The sequence below is a fragment of the Colletes latitarsis genome, chromosome 11 (assembly GCF_051014445.1).
Source record: "Colletes latitarsis isolate SP2378_abdomen chromosome 11, iyColLati1, whole genome shotgun sequence".
Taxonomy (NCBI): Eukaryota; Metazoa; Arthropoda; class Insecta; order Hymenoptera; family Colletidae; genus Colletes; species Colletes latitarsis.
This window is the reverse complement of record NC_135144.1, coordinates 18,347,597-18,362,283: the sequence shown is the minus strand read 5'-3', so window position 1 is coordinate 18,362,283 and position 14,687 is coordinate 18,347,597. Positions and strand designations below refer to the sequence as shown.

Sequence of the window (14,687 nt, the reverse complement as noted above, 5' to 3'; positions counted from 1 at the left end):
TGAAATTAATATGCATATATTTAAATCAGGACTGCACAACTGGTTGCTCAGTAGCCACACTTGCCTATAGCGTTTACTCCATTTCCTTCGTACGTAGCGCTATAGCTCATCGTAGAAGCTATCCTTGCTAGTGGTGGGGATACTACGTAAAAAAGCACTGATTCAGCCATCTGCCGACAATCCATCACAACATTTCCACGGACCCAATACGCACCTTATTGCATCTTAAAATATTTTTCGACGAATGTTTATCAGATTGATTTTTATAAAAATTGGAAATCGTTCGCGATAATAACAAGCAGCAACAGATGTTCGTGTATAGATATGTATATTGTTTGATAGAAACAAGTTCAAGTAGCTGCATATGAATTAACAAAGCAAACTCGTACTTTGATTCAACGGTAGTTCGAATAAACGACGAAATAAGAGAAGATAATTATTATGCTAATTCGAATATGGCGTGAAGGAGAGGTACGAACTTTGGTTCGAGGACCTTCAGATTTCGAGGATAATAAAATAAAATCACATTAACAGTTACTTCGTGTAAATTATTGCATAATAAAAATGTATACATATTTAGGAATTTTGCAGGTCGATCGATAGAAGATAGATTTGATAATTATTTAGAAAAGGGAGGCTTTTAAAATAATTACCATAGATTTGACGAACACGCCGTTTATTAATTTTAAACAATGTACAGTCTTTCACGATAGACGGTTCCTCTTAACCGTATCGCGCTCTCTCTCTTTCTCTTATCACTCTGAACACTCGCAACGCTTCTTGAAATTGTCTCGCAAAAATTCTTGGTCGCTGTCTCGTACAATAATTCCTTTTCGCGAGCTATCACACCTGTATTTATTTCGTCACTCACACTCTCATTCGTACACACAGACATCGCTATCAACGTACCTCGCACAATCCTTTCACTCACACACTCATTCGCGCCTTATCTTATTTTCTAGGTTGTTCACTTGTCGCGTGTTTATTATTTTCGGTGATCCGTCGGCGATCTAACCGACATCGAAAAACGCGTGTTGTTTCACCGATTATCGTAACGACTTATCTCCTACACATATACATATATACATATATTTATTTAAATAAGAATAATGTAATTTACTTATCTTATAACTGTCGATTGTAATTTATGTACAACTTCAATGAAAAAGGTAATGGTAACTGATGTATCTTTTCCATCATATAAGTAGAAAGGGCTTTGCTATTTACGTGATGAGAGATGATCTCTACTCTGATAACACCAATATCAATGTCTTCTTGTTCTAAAACTATAAGTTTCTTGGTTTCCAACCAAGAACTATGCTCGTTCCAAACGTTCTCTCTTAACCGATTTCTTATGTTACCTCTACACAATTCCCGTAAAGACAGCGGATGACATTCGGCTGCAAAATATTAAAAATCCATCGATTAAGTAGTTCGGTTCGGAGTAGTTACAAGTATACGTACGTAAGTAAACTGGAGTCTGTTCGGAATTAGTACCAACAACTATCGATTCGAACGGTATGGGAATCACATCGGAATTGTACCAAATATCCCTACTTGTTCTATGTGTACAAATTAAGGTATCCTCTAAATGTATCACAAGGATACCTCCAGGACGCACAAACTGTTTAATGTGGTCTATGTATGATTCAGACCACGCTGCACCACAATACACTCTATCGTATTGTCTATCTGGTATAACGTTCAGACAATCCCCTGTTAAATACATAGTTACATGACTCTTTTCTGCCTTGAAAGGAGCCATATATACTCATTACTAAATTCGGTACGCATCACCTTGTACAAACAGTGGTTCGCAAAAGTCAAATTCATCCAGAGCTAATGACTTTTGCTTAAATTCTTCTAGCCGCTCGTATGCATATTTTAAACATTCTTCGTACAATTCAACGCCATGATTTATTCCATGTTGGTCTAAGGAAGGTAAAGGATATCACGAATATTCTATACCAATTTTTTAAAACAACAGTAGTCTTACTCAATATGAGCCCTGCCATTGTACTGACATAACCAGTTCCTGATCCAATATTTAAAAAGCTCAGCCCAGGCTTCAAACAAAGACCTTCCATTACTTCAGTATACACGTATGGTGCTGATAGATGTATCTTGCCATACTTCAGGGAACAATTCCTGTAAGCGTTTTGTTTGTCCCAAGGTGGCAAATAATTTGCTCTATCGACTGCTCTAAATGCTAGCTCCACCTCTTTTCTTTTTATATATTGGAACTTCATTAAATTATCTACAAAATCATCATTATTTGTTATAATTTCGAGTGTCCCCATTCTTGAAAACATGTTTGTCTGTAACAAAGTTTTATCAATGGTTAAACATTTGTCTTACGTATATTTCAAGTATTTTTTTTGTGACTAAGTAAAAATCTAAATATCTACTATATTTGGTGTTTGTAACGAATACAATAATTTTTATCATCTGTATTAATACTATTATATAGACTATATCTATTACTAGTTATGTAATATTCATTATTTATCGTAATACTAACAAATTCAGTTACCATCTTCTCTAAAATATAAAGCTATACCAATACAATGATCACAACTCTACAACAAAAATAACTTACCAGGTCAAAGTATAATACGTTAATTGTGACTATCAGAGTTCACAGGGAACATTACAAATAATAATCTATCGTGATATACATAATCTGTTGATAACAAATTGTTGCTAACTTCATGTATTAAAATGCAATCGTATTAGGATTATGTTTGAACGCGATAAACGTACAAATCGAATAAAGAATATTATATTTAACTACGACGAGCACTATTATATCTCACGATGAACGAACGAAGGAAACGAAATCATAAAGTTCGCGATACTGAATAAAAACGTTAAAAACACGAAGGATTAAACGCGCGTAATTATTGCAACATTATCATCAAAATTTTCTCTTACCAGATGAGAACAGTATATTCAGCGACAACAGATAGTGGAATCAATGTTGGTTCAAGTTAAAACAAAAACAAAAAAAAATTGTCGTATTCGAATTAGCGTATTACGGCACGCATTCAGTATCACACATTGTAATATAACATTTTGCTGTGACAGGCCGCATTTACTTTGACAGTGTCTTCTGTTTTGATAAGCGTAAGATCCATCAAGTCCATTAGCTATAATAATAATGCGAGACACTGTTTCTACGCCATTGTGTATTTTCATTGACTTTGTTCGTGGCAATTAAACGATGCACCGACAAGTTTTACGATGCGAAACAAGATCGTTCGCGATCACGATCATTTCTCTTTTTATTATTTTCATGCAAGTTTTCTTGATCTTACTTTACTTTCCTTACATCTTTTTTACCTCTTTCTACCAATTGCGCATGTGTGTTAATCGGCCTCTTTGAAGCGTACATACAACATCGAGCGCAAGCGTTACATATTCGTCGACATATACTTCGAATGTACATGTAAATATGTACATATACAAATTATGCACATATGTTCGGACGATTTTGAAAGTTCGATTTAATTTTGCCTTTATAATCGCCACATCCGTCGTTCCTTTCTAATACGGTATTCATACAGCAGAGAGCATCGCAACGAATTATATTTATAAAACTAACATAATACATACCATATGATTATTACTATACTGCATTATTAAAAATATGACGACGCTGTGGCTGCGGAAGCCAACTACAAAATGCATTTTCCAATGTATTCGTCAACACCATTTAATTTCTTATATACTGCCTCTCTCTTTTATTTGGATCGATACTGTCCAACGTAATATTTAATTGTTATTTTATATAACTGAAAATGTAAATTGTTTTCGCGCAAACCCATTCGAAACGAAAAGTATATAACGTTACTTTATCAAATTCCCAAAAAAATAATTTTCTGATCGTTACCACATCTCGTGTATGTACGAATACGAGGGAAGGAATGCAACCATTTGGAAGTTTATATCTGTGAATATAAATTATATATGAATCATATTTCGTATGTAAAAGTTTTACGTTGTGGGATACGTTTAATTTTTCATTTCTATGTCGGCGACGATAATGCTGAGAAATTAAAATTTTTATTATATACCATCAAATATATGTATATTTCTGAAGTGGTTGAACATTTTTATCTTATTCCGTTCTATAAGTACGAATGTGAATGAGTCTTTACAGCAGAAGCAACATGGGTCGCTACGCATGCGTATTTAGAATGATACCGTCTCTTCGCATATGATGGCGACTGACAACTTTAAAACGTGAGTTTATTATCATACAATTTCTTATGTATACAATGTGCTGTTTGCGTGTAAAATGTAACAGTGATATCACTAAACGTTCAGATTCTTATCGGTAAGGTAATTTTTTTTTTACGATCCCTATTCGTTAGAGTATATCCTTAAAATTACCGCTCATAATTCGTTAGAACAACATTCACTTATCCTAGTAAGTATACCTATAAAGCTTCCCATAACTTCTCATACTAGTGTACTTGAAAAAAAGTTACAAAGTATTTCTGAATGAATGTAACGTGCACAAACTTTTGAACAGACGTTGTTTCGATTTCCACGACGATTTTTGTTTACATTCTTTTTTAACTTACCTCCAACTCGTAACGAAATACTTAAAAACATCGGTGACTGATGTCTCGATAATGATTACGTCTACGTATTCATAACGATCAATTTATAGCATTAAAGTCAAAATAACAAGTTACCTAGCGTTTTATTATCGTTTTTGAAAACTTTTAAATAACCTCGATATATATTACGTTAACTATCGCGTACTTTACGAAAACGTAAATTCCAATCATTTTTCTTCGTGAAGTAACGAAAGTCTTTGTAATATTTACGTTGCGAAAAACGATAACAATTGAGAAATTGTTTCTTTTGTCCGGACAACATTTGTTTTTCGTCTTATCTCTAATTTAAAAGAAAATCATAATCGGTGATTACGTCGTGTTATTATCGTTACTATCAATTTATGTTGACTTTATTAATTCTTCAAAATTGCAATAAATTATGTAGCAACATTTGTTTATCGCTGGTTTTTATACCTATCGAATAATAAATTAAATCCATGCGTGATAATAATAACATGTACTAGTCTAAAATTTCTTAATACGAATCGATAATGCATCGAGCATTACGAGTATTAGTTTTATAGTTTGGAGGTTAATGCAGAAGTATATCGAAATCGAAACTTGAGCGTTCATTTCGGTCACAAAATGACGACTACAATTAGCATTTTTAACGAATTAAGATACAAGATATTTTTACGCACGGTACAGTGGAAAATATTGATCGTCAAATTTACTAAATTCACTAAGCTTGTCAAAATTACTGTTTCAAAGGCAGAATCCTTTTCCCAATCGCATGTATTGCTCGTTCAACCAATCCAACTACGATAACAATACGACGTCACGCAAATACTGGCTGCCATTGGTTAAAGCCAGGGGTATCTGCAATAATGAAGTAATATAATTTAGTAAATAGTTGTACCTGAAATAAACGTCGTTCGGGAAATGACGTGCGGTGCATACTTTAAGTTGATTTATAACACTGCTGACGAAACTTATTCGATCTTTCAAAATTCAACGAGACAACGTGGTGAACAATTGATGAATAATCACGATTTGTCTTTTAAAAAGAAATGTTGGTTCAACCTGAATCGATCAGCAGAAAATTGGTTGTCTTTTTTCCCCCCCTCTGCATAATATTTGCGCGGGAGAATGATCGAGAGACATAACAATGTAAATATACTGGATGGACGAACAAATTTGGATCGAACGGACTTCTGCTCGTTGTGAACGGTTATCGATCACCTGGCCATGATCCTTAAACGATTTCAAAATTACTTGTGTTTAGGAAAAATCTGTATGTCGAATGCGGTTAACAGTACACCGAGAATGTTTCGATTGGTCAAAATCGCGAATTTGTTCTACGGTGGAGCAGTGATTAACCAATAGGATGCGGCCTGTTGCGCCGTCGCTACTACAGTTAGAGCCTATGAGGACTTAGCTGTAGCGAACGGAGAATGAAGGTTCGAACGCTTAAAAGATATGGTAAAATAATCGTTTAAAAACCTGTGGAATTGCCACTCGGCTTGTTCCACGTTTACTGTGTAATAATTGCTCGTGTCGTGATAACGATCCTCATTCAAGGGATCGATTTTTCATTGGTTTAATGCGGGTCTCTTATTCCAGTGAAAAGTGTGCGTGCGCGTTGTGTTCGTCGAGTGATTCGTGATGCGCGACGGGGATGGATTTTATAAAAGTATTTGAACGAAGATATCAGCATTGTAATTGTTGAAAAGACTTGTTCTATTGGTCTCTGGTTTCGCGTAGAATGCGAGAAATAAATTCTCTTCGGTCTGCTTACTTATTTGAAAGCGTGAAAAATATTAACGTAACTCTACTCAGCAATAATAGTTCGGCGCGTATTTCAAATCGAGTTAGTGATTCTCTTAACGCCCAGTTATGGCTATCGGTGGACATGACGACGTTAGTTATTAAAGCATGTGAATTTGTTTGACGCTTGTTCTCCAAATATATTATCTATGTTTGCATTATTTACGATTGCAATTAGACACAAATTATGTAACTAGTAATAATTCTATTTGGTGAAAGAAGACATTATACACTGTTAGGTTTGTAAAAATTCTAACATACTTTCTATAACGTGTTTACCGTTTATAATTCACCGTATAAACAACTTTTGACGTACGATTTCACTTTTTAACATTATTACTAACTGTTTTTTCATAATTCTGTTTTTTTTATAATGATCCTTCAAGATCAGTTTTCCAAATACGGATAAAATTTAGGTCCACATTTGTATTCATTTATTACCTTAACGTATGCTCACTATTTAAGTACTGCAATTATATATTTTTATTTGCATTTTAATGCAATTATAAATAAAGAATAAACAAACAAATAAAAAATCTGTAAAAATATGATTTATGTTCTCGAGATGTTTTCTTGTAATTAACAAAAAGAATTCAAAACTGCATAAGGAAATATTGTACGTACATCAGACAAATATATTGTGTTTTACCTTTTTCTTCAATAGAATGGAAGAAGAAATAGTGGTTGATGATTTAGATGAGAATAGCAGTACAGAGGCTCAGCAATCGGACGATTCTACACCCGTCATGCCTTTATTATATATTCAACCAAGTAAATTGCGTTCTGCGCCGCCAACAACAACAAATCAGAGTTTAGTTTCGCAGAATGCTACTCAACTTGCTGCCATTATCAATCCAGTTAATAACCAGGTAATTTATTTAAATTTTTATTGAAATATTTTTGAGCCAGTAATTTTTCTTCTTTATGTTACACGTTCCATACAACTAAACAAAAATTTCTATAAAATTATTAATACCTATAATTTTGAGTCTTATGTAAGTGAATTAGTACTTTGTACTATATGGTATAATAAACTGCATGGTTACATATATAGGTCAGAGTAACCTATAATTGTGTAAAATGATCTAGAATAATTCAGGTACTTCAAGTATGCACTGACAGAGTGTAGATAAGTTTCAGTGTGTTGTATGTGAATTGATATATAATGTACATCTATGTAGTGTGAAGCCTTATTATATTCTGTGTGTAGATGGTAGCAGTGTGTATTTCATCTCTTTATAGTAAATACAGATTTGTACAACACACTTGTATAGTGAACTACAAGTAGCAATAATTAAATATTATGCTCATAACTACTTAGTGTTGTCCTATAATGTTAGAACAGTGATAGCTGAAATGTGCTGTTTGAAGAAGAATAAATGTGTTTAAAGTTAAAGTTTATGTCAAATTACACAACTAGCTGTTATCAAAGTATATATCTGATTTATGTCAAAGTGTCAGAAATCATTGAATCAATTTTATTTTAACATGTAAATTGTTCTTTATCCTTAATTAAATCTTTCTTTCATTTTTATTCTAGATTGTTACTGGACAAAATAAAGTATTTATACAAGGGCCAAGTCAGGTTACCACTGCTCAAAATAAACAACATATTGTAATTCATCGGCCAATTAATACCGTCAGTACCACAACAACTTCCCAAGGCCAGAAGCACATATTACTGAGAAAATCTAACGCGTCCACTGCTCAGATCGTGCCCTTAAGTACTTCTCAAGGAAATCAAAGTAATGCGCAAACAGGCAAACATACATTTGCGTATCTTGGCACTCTTATTAAACCGAACAAATCACGCGAATCCGTTGTTATTCCAGCAGGTAACTAAAGTTTTTTAATAATAAAATTGCAGATGGCAAAGACCCATCTTGTAAGGATAATTTTCATTCGTTTGTTAATATCTTTTAACAGGTGCTTTGACCACAAGTCAAATAACTAAGCCAAAATTAGTAATTGCGCCAGTTATATCGCAATTAGCTCAAACATCAACAAGCACTACTACAGGATCTCAAAGTCAACCTTCCAAACATATGGCAAATTTGTTATTACCAGTCAGTATTCCTCAGCAAAGTGGACCGACTAAGCCTAGTATGTTTAATTTAAAAATCAATAATGGCCAAATCAGTACAGAAAGTAAAGGAACCATTACAGGTATGTAGTTGCAGACGTTTCTTCGTAACTAGGAGTGTGCGAGAACCCGAAAACATCAGGAACCCGATGGTCGGGACGAATCGGGATGAGGTCGAGTCGGGTTGGGTCGAGCTCTCGAAAGAATCAGGAACTTTCCGAAAAGTTCGAGATTCTCGAAGGAGTCGGGTTTCCCGAAAATTTTTGAGACTTTTGAAAAGAATTCGTGATGGACAACATTCTTTCAATATCTTCTGCCAGTTTTCGTAAAGTTATTGGAAACACGGATTCTAAGAATCATGTGACCTGATATAAACAAACGTATGACTGCGTGCTTAGTATTTGGGCATTGTGTACACTGTTCATCAGGTTCTCGAAATTTTCGAGAATCTCGACTCTTTAGAGAATCACGACTCTTTGGAGGATCTCGACTTTTTCGGGAATCTTGAAAATTCGAGAATCTCGAAAAAATTTCGTGTTCCCGATCCGACCCGATATTTCGGGTTCTCGCATACCCCTATTCGTAACCTGTTTAAATTTCAGCAAAAAATGTTCATTTGTCTTGCTTTTGTATTGTAGTTTTACGGGAATCGAAAACAACAAATTCTGCCACGCATCCTCCGCCTCTGCATCCCATTGCAAAAATGAGTTTGCTAAATGCAAATAAAGGAAACAATAATTCCACGGACAGTATAAAAATTACAGAAAATCCAGATTCCGCTGTTATTACTCCTATTCCAAAGAAGGATGACATTGGTATGCCTGAGAAACGGAAAAAAACAATAAGTAATATATTAAGGGGCTCTAATGAGAAGAGATTGAAGAAACAAAATCTTGCGAAGTCTCCGCAGGACAGCATGATCGATGTAACCTATGCGTTGAGCAGTCCTGAATCGGAACAAGATAAGGACAAAAAAGTTCAAAACGACGATGACATAACTTTGATCAAGGTAGTTCCTAGCGAGGACAAAACTATGAAGCTTAACGCCGCTATGGACGATGACATAAAAATTGAAATTATCAAAACACGCACGAGTTGTGGTATCGAGCCAGTATTGGATAATAAAAATGATACTAAAGTTAGTAATTACGAAGATCTAAAAGACCATTTGAATACTAACCATCCGAACGATTCCAGTTTCGATGCTACAAAGGTGCTAGATTGGAAGGATGGTGTTGGTACTCTTCCTGGAAGTACATTGAAGGTATATCTTTAGTAGCTGTAAAGAGTTAAGTTATAGGCAATTTAGTATCTTTAAGTGACGAGTGTATTTTATAGTTCTGCATGAATGAGTTTGGTATTATGGAAGTGGTAGAAGAGGATGAAAACAACAAACAAGGGAAAGATGGTATTGGGGACAAAGAAAACGTCTGTTTAACTCAAAACTCTTCAAAGTCCAGTCCTTTAACTGTTAATAATGTGAATTCTGAAAAGAAACGTAAGTATAGTAAGTAGACTAACATAAATCGGGACTACTCTTCTAACAAGATTGTATTAAGATTTTATTAAACATTTGATTTTATAGCCGATGATAGAAAATCCAGAACTGTATCGGCGGATACAATGTATCACTGTGAAGGTTGCGGATGTTATGGGTTAGCTGCAGAGTTCGAAAGTCCAATATCATGTAGCCCAACGTGCACAGAAATAATAGAATCTAAGAAACAGCCTTCGATGCGGAAGGATAAAGATCTAAAGTAAGATTTAATACATATTTCTCAAAAAATGTATAGGCTAATCAAACATTTATAATGTTCGTTTACGTGTTCGTTTTTATAGAGACATACGCGCGAAACGAAAACGTAAAAGACTACTGCAAGAGCAACAACAATCTAAAGAATTAGAAGATAAATCTTTAGAGGAAAAAGGGCAAGATAAAATAAAATCTGAAACAGATGAGGACACTAAAGACACTATTACAGGAATGGACGATGAAAGTCAAGGAGATTACAATGAGTCGAAGGTACGTGTAACCGAACTTCGTTTCGAAATATATTGTAACGTACTGCTTATAAGTGTGTCTCTGTATGTAGTATCCTTGGCAGACAGGAAAACTCGGATTTTCGTGGGCAAAGTATCTCGAACATTGTAAGGCGAAGGCTGCACCCGTTAAATTATTCAAAGACGCTTTCCCGTATAGTAAAAATCATTTCAAGGTTGGAATGAAATTGGAAGGGATAGATCCAGAACATCCGTCGCGTTATTGTGTTCTCACGGTCGTTGAAGTAGTAGGTAAGTCGTTTAACATTGTTTGCACCGTGTTCCTTCTCGTTTATGCGACACATTTAGCGTATTCGTCCATAAATAGGTTATCGAATACGTTTGCATTTCGACGGGTACCCGGAAAACTACGATTTCTGGGTAAATGCGGACAGTATGGATATATTTCCCGTTGGCTGGTCAGAGAAGAATGGACATCGATTAGATCCGCCGAAGGGTTACGTAGCCAATAATTTCAATTGGAACGCGTATCTTAAAATTTGCAAAGCTACCGCAGCGCCGAAAAATATATTTTCAAATAAGAGTGTAAGCGACGCAACTTTCGATCGAGCTATTATTTATTTTGAAATTTCATAATATTAATAAGCATATTGGGTACTTTCAGTCGGTATTTCCAACTGGTTTTCGGGTAGGAATGAAATTGGAAGCAGTAGATAGGAAACATTCATCGTTAGTTTGCGTAGCTAGTATAGCAGGCCTAATGGATTCCCGCATATTGGTTCATTTCGATTCATGGGATGAAGTTTACGATTATTGGGCAGATGCAAGTTCGCCGTACATTCATCCGGTAGGATGGTGTCATCACAATGGTCATAGCCTCACACCGCCGAACAGTAAGTAAAAGTTCTTACGGGTGTATCTATTCGAATATAGAATTTAGTCTTTGAAAATAAAACGAAATCGGTATATAAATTTTCGTTTTAGATTACAAAGATCCGAAATCCTTTACATGGGACGCGTATTTGAGAGAAACTCGTTCCATGGTTGCACCAGCCAGAGCTTTCAAACAACGACCACCTTGCGGATTCAAACGTGGAATGAAATTAGAGGCTGTTGATAAACGAGTGCCTCAGCTCATAAGAGTAGCAACGGTCGAAGACGTAAAAGATCATATGTTCGTAAACTATGAATATTTACGTCTACCGAAGTGCTTAGATGGGCAGAAATTACTCAAAGGTTCGCGTTACAGGTTAAAAATAAGATTCGATGGATGGCCAGAGAATCATGCTTACTGGGTGGACGATGATTCCCCAGACATACATCCCATGGGCTGGTGTTTGAAAACGGGTCACCCTTTGGAACGGCCATTAAGTAAGATTCACTAATACTTTCCGATATCGTTTTCTTAAATGCTTCGTTTCTGTGTTTCATAATCGTATATGTAACGTTTACGTAGCTCCCGAAAATTTGAACGATAGACCGGAGTGCGGAACGTATGGTTGTACGGGAACCGGCCACGTGAAAGGCCCTAAATTCGCAACGCACAACTCTGCGTCCGGTTGCCCGTACTCGCCACAAAATCTTCATAAAGTTAGGCAACTGTCCGACAGGCTCAATCTGAAGCACGAAACTTGCGATTTCGAAGACGATGTACAGGACAAGCCGAAAACAGAAAAGACTGATAAAATAAAAATGGAGAAATCTGAGAAACCTGAGAAATCCGAGAAACCGTTGTTCATGGAAGAACGGTTATTGAAGACTGAAAAAGATTTTAAGCAAGAGGACGGCGAGTTTTCCGATAAAAATGACAAGTCTGAGAATTCAGAAAAGTGAGTTGTTCAAACATTTCTTATCGTGTTTATATATTATCGCGTGTATGCAACGATCTACGGTTTGTAGGTCGAGTAAGTCGAAACATCATCTCAGCGATGGGCAAACGGACGACGACGAACTCTTGAGGAAACGAAAGAAAAGGTTTGTAATTTTTATTGTCGCGTTTGCACGTTTCTTTCTACCGGTTGTAATCCACGTCCGTATTTAAATAGACGACAGATTTCGGAAGATGCTCTGTTTCCCCTTTCGAACTCGTACGGTGATACAGCGTTAACTTCTATACCGTACGCTGCAAATATGCCGGATAAACAATTACGTACGGAACTATATCAATCTGTGTATACTCCCGGGTACAATCCGTTACCCGATGCACCGCATATATGGGCAAAACATAGTAACGCTTTGAACAGGGTAGTAGCAAGGCAAAATACTAATCCTCGACGATGGTCAAACGAGGAGGTGATCAAATTCATACAAAGTGTTCCCAACTGTAAAGAAATTGGAAATATGTTTAGGAAACATGTACGTAATGCAAAAGGTTTTGCAAAGAAAATATTTGAACGAGTCCGAGTGTGCGTTTAATACGGAAACTTTACGTTGCAGAGTATCGATGGCGAAGCATTTCTGATGTTGACTCAAGAGGATTTAGTATCGTTGCTGGGACTTCGTCTTGGTCCTGCAATTAAATTGTACAATAGCATAGTACTCCTTCGTAGAAGGGCGACGTGAATGAGGTGCGATGAACGCACATACAAGTGGGTATTGAAAAGTGCAAAGTGGCAGCTATCGTGACGATAATGTCGAACGTATTTATTTCAAAAACTTTAACACATCATCGAGGTAGAAACATATTTTCCATCATCATTGAAAATCATTCATTTAATGCGATACTGTGACGTGGATGGGGGGGGGGAAGGGGGGGGGTGCTTGTGACAAATTCGATCAAGAGAAAGACGATTATTGAACGAAAAAGAAAGAAAATTGTGTTTGAAAGATGAAATCTATGATTTCACCGATTCATGAGATATTATAGCTCGGATGTACGCGCATAAAGTACTTATGAATTGACCGTTCTAATTTTTTCCTATACAGTGAAGTGCATTCAATCGTGTACAAATGTAAATATAATGATCTTAATAATTAAATATTGTAATACAAAAATATATGGAGCGTCGATACAATTATCCTTACCTTCGATATGCAATATTAATCCAAATATGATTTACTTTCAGTCAAAGACACGATGGGGTCTGAACGAGTTTATTGAAAAGACTAAAATCGCATACTTTTCGTAACTATACAACAGATCAATTACAAACAGATTCCAATAATTTTTCGTAATCTGAATGCATAAAAGTATGCATTCTAATTCTTAGGAAGTATTCTCCTTATATCATTTAAGGTCGTCGGATGTTAATATGTTCCGAAGTAGGGGAAATTTTATTTCCAAATAACGAAAAACTTGACTACCTCCGTCTACAAATATGTAACTAACGAAGAAAAGATAACGAACCCGTATTAATATTTGCATCAAAGAAAAAATTTAGGAGAATGATTTTCTTTGACTTTATTTAACAGGTGTAATATTACATCTGTATATAATCTTGTTAACACATTGAGAGCGTCTTAAATCTACAACGTACCTTTAAAACGCTTACAATAAATGAATCATAACCCCTTTACGCCCACGCCTGATAGATATGCTTTTTGGAACGATCTTTGTATAATCTGACCGTTTAAGGACTGAAAACAATTGTTTTTCTTCGGATTCTACGTTAAAAAATGCAAGATACGACATTTGTAATTAACAAATAAAGGAATATTATTACGTAGGCTAGAAACAAATCCAATAAAAACAACTCGTCACTTTTGATGAGTTAGGACCAAAAGGTGCGAACGTTAAGTGGTTAATACATGTAAATTTGTTAAGGTTAGAAATACTAGAAAATATCAATAATGCTATATTTTGAAAAAATTTCGAAACGTATTATTATACAGAGGAATCATGTACCCAACGATGAAAGTAACTGAAAGTAGATTGAACGATTGAAAAAGTTATTTTATTAACATGAAATCGTCAATTAAATACTAAATAACACAAACAGTTAAAAATCGATCGACAATCAAGCTATACACAGACTTTGAACAAATGTGCAAATGATAGTATTCCAGCACGATTAGACAAATTTTATTCGCGAATAACGAATAAAAATTTTAGGTTAATTCGTAAATTAATTTCCGTTTATGTTTCGTTTGTAAATTAAAATAAATCACGGGCAAAAGTCAATGCAAACGAATCTAAAATATTTATTCGTTATTTGTGAATAAAATTTGCCAAACTCTGTATTCTAGGGTTGAAGAAAACGTTTAGCTTT

General features: G+C 35.2%; 2 protein-coding genes across 7 annotated transcripts; one reads left to right on the top strand and one right to left on the bottom strand.

The window, feature by feature from the left end:
* Positions 1-542: 542 nt before the first annotated feature.
* On the bottom strand, positions 543-3,579 carry LOC143348512 (protein-L-isoaspartate O-methyltransferase domain-containing protein 1). Its single transcript, XM_076778792.1, has 5 exons — positions 2,935-3,579; positions 1,997-2,318; positions 1,798-1,932; positions 1,465-1,716; positions 543-1,400 (listed from the first exon to the last, which is right to left on the bottom strand). The coding sequence occupies exons 2-5, from the start codon at positions 2,310-2,312 to the stop codon at positions 1,126-1,128; spliced, it is 978 nt and encodes a 325-aa protein (XP_076634907.1). The 5' UTR covers positions 2,313-2,318; positions 2,935-3,579; the 3' UTR covers positions 543-1,125.
* Positions 3,580-4,204: 625 nt separating this feature from the next.
* Positions 4,205-13,435, top strand: L(3)mbt (lethal (3) malignant brain tumor). Of its 6 annotated transcripts, none has more exons than XM_076778775.1 (17): positions 4,205-4,245; positions 7,060-7,264; positions 7,936-8,230; positions 8,322-8,561; positions 9,117-9,742; positions 9,817-9,976; positions 10,064-10,235; positions 10,318-10,501; positions 10,572-10,770; positions 10,847-11,064; positions 11,144-11,372; positions 11,464-11,653; positions 11,729-11,850; positions 11,936-12,308; positions 12,379-12,453; positions 12,525-12,834; positions 12,916-13,435. In XM_076778775.1, exons 1-17 carry the CDS (start codon positions 4,220-4,222, stop codon positions 13,039-13,041), a joined length of 3,750 nt encoding a protein of 1,249 aa, XP_076634890.1. In that variant the 5' UTR covers positions 4,205-4,219; the 3' UTR covers positions 13,042-13,435. The 6 variants fall into 6 exon arrangements, with proteins under 6 accessions (XP_076634890.1, XP_076634889.1, XP_076634892.1 ...); XM_076778774.1 differs by having other exon boundaries at positions 9,817-9,985; XM_076778777.1 differs by lacking the exon at positions 4,205-4,245 and adding an exon at positions 6,017-6,028 and having other exon boundaries at positions 9,817-9,985.
* Positions 13,436-14,687: the final 1,252 nt, after the last annotated feature.

Coding starts and splice junctions, on each gene's coding strand:
- LOC143348512 (XM_076778792.1), bottom strand. CDS start 2,312: ATGTTTTCAAGAATGGGGACACTCGAAATTATAACAAATAATGATGAT. Junction 1,933..1,996: donor AATGGCAGGGCTCATATTGA/GTAAGACTACTG, acceptor TACCTTCCTTAG/ACCAACATGGAATAAATCAT. Junction 1,401..1,464: donor ACAGACTCCAGTTTACTTAC/GTACGTATACTT, acceptor AATATTTTGCAG/CCGAATGTCATCCGCTGTCT.